Below are 4728 nucleotides of genomic sequence, written 5' to 3' on the forward strand. Positions count from 1 at the left end.
TCCTTCTAATTAACTATTTAATGATATATTTTTTCTTCAATATTTAAAAAGGTCTAATTAAATTGGTGATGAAGGTGCATCAGGCTTAGGTTCAGCTTTAGCAAAATGCATTAATCTCTCAAATTTGACACTTTACCTTGAGTAAAAACAGTTTATTTGTTTTGAATTGTGATATTTTAAACTATAAAAATGAATATAAAAAAAATTTCTTTGAATTTATTTGATTTATTTTTTTATCTTTTTTATTGCACTAATATTATTTTATTTATAAATTTAAAGAATAATTTAATTTAAAAGTTTATTCTATTTTTATATTTATTTAAAATTTACACAGATTTATTTTAAAATTTTTAGCTCAATGAAAATTTCATAAAAATTCAAAGTAAAAGGCAAGTGTCTTAAATCATAAAGATTAGTTGTCTTTAATTTAAATTTCTTATGATAAACAGCTGGTGAAAAAAGGATGAATCAATATAAAATGTTTGAATAATATTATATATTTTATTATTTAATATTTTTAAAAAGTGTTTTTAACCTAAAATATAAATAGATTTATAGTTTTTATTATTGATTTTAAATTTATAAATATCATTCATATTTTTGTAAGTAAATAAATTATTTATTAAAAATAAAAAAATTTAAAAATTAAATTTACTTAAATAAATTAAATTCTCTTAAGCAAACCCTCCGAATTCTCCAAAAACGATAAAATAATTTGGAACTTTTAGTTTAATATATCTTATTAAATTAAAAAAATACCAAGCTTTTATATGCCAGTTATAATATTATCTTAAATATTATCCATGAATCATATTTCTATCCTTTTTTTATTTATCATAATTAATTAGATACCATGATTTAAATAAAACCTTAGGGAGAAATCAAATTTTACTTTTTAATTTAATTTTTGTGATTTTAATTTTAATTTATTTAATAAGCTATTTACTAATTTACCAAAATAAATATGATATCCATATATATATATATATTTAAAAGACAATAAATTTAACTATATTTTAGTTTAAATTATCTTTTTACAAAATATTATATTTTTAAACATATGTTTTCTATTATTCAAATATTTTATATTTATTCATACTTTTTCACCACTTGCCTTCACAAAAAAAAACTCTTATTTATCTGTAAGACAACTAATTTTTTTGATTTAAGACACTTGCTTTTTACTTTCAATTAGTATGATTATTATTTAAAACTTTTATAATATTTATATATATATTAAATTTAAAAAAATTAAATTTGAAAATAAAAAATGAGTTAATAAATTAAGAAAGATAAAAATAATAAACACAAGTATAATCAAAAAGAAAAAGAAAAATAAATCGAATTAAAGCTAATAAACAAATTAAAAGAGTTTTATTGTTTTTAATTTAATTTTACAAATAAAAATATCTTAATCCAAAACAAATAAACTGAGTTTACCTAAGATGAAGTGTCAAATTTAAGAGATTAATGCAATTTGCCAAAGCAGAACCCAAGCCTAATGCACCTTAATCATCAATTTAATTTCCACTTTTTAAATATTGAAGAAAAAAAAATAATTAATTAGTTTTTTAGAAGGAAAAAATTAAGAAAAATATGAAATAATAATAAGAAATGAATTAATAAATAATAAAAGCAAATGTTAAAAATAAAAAAACGAGTGAAATTAAGAAAGTTAGAAGAAAAATATAAGCAAGTATAGCAAAAAAGAAAAAGAAAACTAAATCAAATAAAAACCTAATAAACAAATTAAATGAGCTATATTTTTTTAAATTCAAATTTATTATTTAAATTATCACAATCCAAAACAAATAAATTGTATTTACCTAAGATCAAGTGACAAATTTTAGAGATGAGTGCAATTTGCTAAAGCAGAACCTAAGCCTAATGCACCTTATTCATGAATTTAATTGTAACTTTTTAAATATTCAAGAAAAAATATATAATTAATTAGATATTTATTAAAAAAATGAAAAAAAATATGAGAAATGAATTTAAAAATATTAAGTAAAAATGTTGAAAATAAAATAATAAGCTATATTAAGAAAGATAGAAGAAAAATAAACACAAGTACAATAAAAAAGAAAAAGAAAAATAAATTAAATAAAAAGCTTTAAATAAATTAAAAGAACTATATTGTTTTAAAATCAATTTTATAAGTAAAAATATCACAATCTAAAACAAATAAATTGTTTTTACCGAAGATCAAGTGCCAAATTTGAGATATTAGTGCAACTTGCTAAACCAAAACTTGATGCACCTAAATCACGAATTTAATTTGCACTTTTTAAGTATTGAAAATTATATATAATTAATTAGTTATTTGGAAGGAAAAAATGAAGAAAAAATATCAAATAATAATAAGTCAAAACAAATAAACTGAATTTACCTAAGACAAAGTTTCAAATTTGAGAGATTAGTGCAATTTGCTAAAGCAGAACCTAAGCCTAATGCACCTTAATCATCAATTTAATTCCTACTTTTTAAATATTGAAGAAAAAATAAATAAATAATTAATTAATTAGTTATTTAGAAAGAAAAAATGAAGAAAAAATATCAAATAATAAAAAATAAATTAATTAATAAATAATAAAAGCAAATGCTGAACAAAAAATAAAAAGTAAAATTAAGAAAGATAGAAGAAAAATAAACATTAAATTTTATAGGTAAAATATCACAATCCAAAACAAATAAATTGTTTTTACTTAAGATGAAGTGTCAAATTTGAGAGATTAGTACAATTTACTAGACCAGAACCTAAACCTGATGCACCTTAACCACTAATCTAATTATCACTTTTTAAATATTGAAGAAAAAATATATAATTAACTAACTATTAAGAAAGAAAAAATGAAGAAATAATATGAAAATACTAATAAGAGATGAATTAATAAATAATAAAAGCAAATTTTGAAATAAAACAATAAGCTAAATTAAGAAAAATAAAAGAAAAATAAACACAAGCATAATAAAAAAGAAAAAGAAAACTAAATCAAATAAAAAGCTAATAAACAAATTAGCAGAGCTATATTTTTTTAAATTCAATTTTATTAATAAAAATATCACAAATCAAAACAAATAAACTGTTTTTACCATAAATCAAGTATCAAATTTGAGAGATTATTGCAATTGGCTAAAGCAGAACCTAGGCCTGATGCACCTTAATCGCCAATTTAATTGTAACTTTTATATATTGAAGAAAAAATATATAATTAATTAGCTATTTAGAAGGAAATAATGAAGAAAATATATGTAATAATGATAAAAAATGAATTAATAGATTATAAAAGCAAAAGTTGAAAATAAAAAAAGAGTTAAATTAAGAAAAATAAACACAAATATAATAAAAAAGAAAAAAAAACTAAATTAAATATAAAGCTAAAAAACAAATTAAAACAACTATATTTGTTTTTAAATTCAATTTTATTAGTAAAAATATCACAAACAAAAACAAATAAACTGCTTTTACCTAAGATTAAGTGTCAAATTTGAGAGATGAATGTAATTTGCTAAAGCAGAACCTAAGCCTATTGCACCAATTACACCAATTTAATTCTAACTTTTTTAAATATTGAAGAAAAAATATATAATTAATTAGTATTTAGTAGGAAAAAATGAAGAAAAAATATGAAATAATAATAAGAAACTAATTAATAAATAATAAAAGCAAATGTTGTGTAAGCATTTGTTATTATATTCAAAATCAATCATAATATTTTAGATTATTATACTTTTTAAATTCTTTTCTTAATTCAAATCTCTAGTAAAATAACATAAAGTAGTTTAATGCACACTACATTATTCAAATTTTTTTTAATATTGAAATAAAACAATAAGCTAAATTAAGAAAGAAAAAAAAATACACAAATATAATAAAAAAGAAAGAGATTACTAAATCAAATATAAATCTAATAAACAAATTAAAAGAGCTATCTATATTCTTTTAAATTCAATTTTATAAGTAAAAATATTGCAATTCAAAACAAATAAACTGAAGTTACCTAAGATAAAGTGTCAAATTTGAGAGATTAGCGCAATTTGCTAAAACAGAACCTAAACCTGATGCACCTTCATCACCAATTTAATTTCCACTTTTTTAATATTGAAAAAAAAATAATTAATTAATTAATTAACTTTTTAGAAGGAAAAAATGGAGAAAAATATGTAATAATAATAATAAGAAATGAATTAATTAATTAATTAATTAATAAATAATAAAAGCAAATGTTGAAAATAAAAAAAGGAGTTAAATTAAGAAGGATAGAAATAAATAATAAACACAAGTATAGTAAAAAAGTAAATCAAATAAAAAACTAATAAAAAAATTAAAAGAATTATATTGTTTTAAATTCAATTTTTTGAGTAAAAATATCACAAACCAAAGCAAATAAACTGTTTTTACTCAAGAATAAGTGTCAAATTTTAGAGATTAGTGCAATCTGCTAAAGCAGAACCTAAGCCTAATGCACCTTAATCATCAATTTAATTTCTACTTTTTAAATATTCAAGAAAAAATAAAAAATTAATTCGTTATTTAGAAGGAAAAAATAAAGAAAAAATATCAAATAATAATAATAAAAAAATCATTAATAAATAATAAAAGCAAATATTGAATGAAATAAAACAATAAGCTAAATTAAGAAAAATAAACACAAATATAATAAAAAAGAAAAAGAAAAGTGAATCAAATAAAAATCTTATAAACAAATTAAAGAGCTATATTCTTTT

The 4728-nt window shown here is 18.1% G+C and overlaps 1 protein-coding gene across 1 annotated transcript in view; it reads right to left on the reverse strand. All coding sequences in view use genetic code 6, as the record gives it.

Moving 5' to 3' along the window:
- Positions 1–1440: 1440 nt before the first annotated feature.
- TTHERM_01535640 (hypothetical protein) overlaps positions 1441–4728 on the reverse strand; it is a gene marked incomplete at both ends in the record, with an annotated part of 5765 nt that continues 2477 nt past the window's right edge. The window contains 9 exons of the mRNA XM_001016935.4: positions 1441–1530; positions 1827–1916; positions 2200–2283; positions 2390–2479; positions 2706–2795; positions 3094–3183; positions 3470–3559; positions 4002–4091; positions 4403–4492. Of these exons, the coding sequence (XP_001016935.4) occupies positions 1441–1530; positions 1827–1916; positions 2200–2283; positions 2390–2479; positions 2706–2795; positions 3094–3183; positions 3470–3559; positions 4002–4091; positions 4403–4492 (804 nt within the window). The remainder of the gene's footprint in view (positions 1531–1826; positions 1917–2199; positions 2284–2389; positions 2480–2705; positions 2796–3093; positions 3184–3469; positions 3560–4001; positions 4092–4402; positions 4493–4728) is intronic.

The sequence above is a fragment of the Tetrahymena thermophila genome (assembly GCF_000189635.1).
Source record: "Tetrahymena thermophila SB210 genomic scaffold scf_8254633, whole genome shotgun sequence".
Lineage (NCBI taxonomy): Eukaryota > Ciliophora > Oligohymenophorea > Hymenostomatida > Tetrahymenidae > Tetrahymena > Tetrahymena thermophila.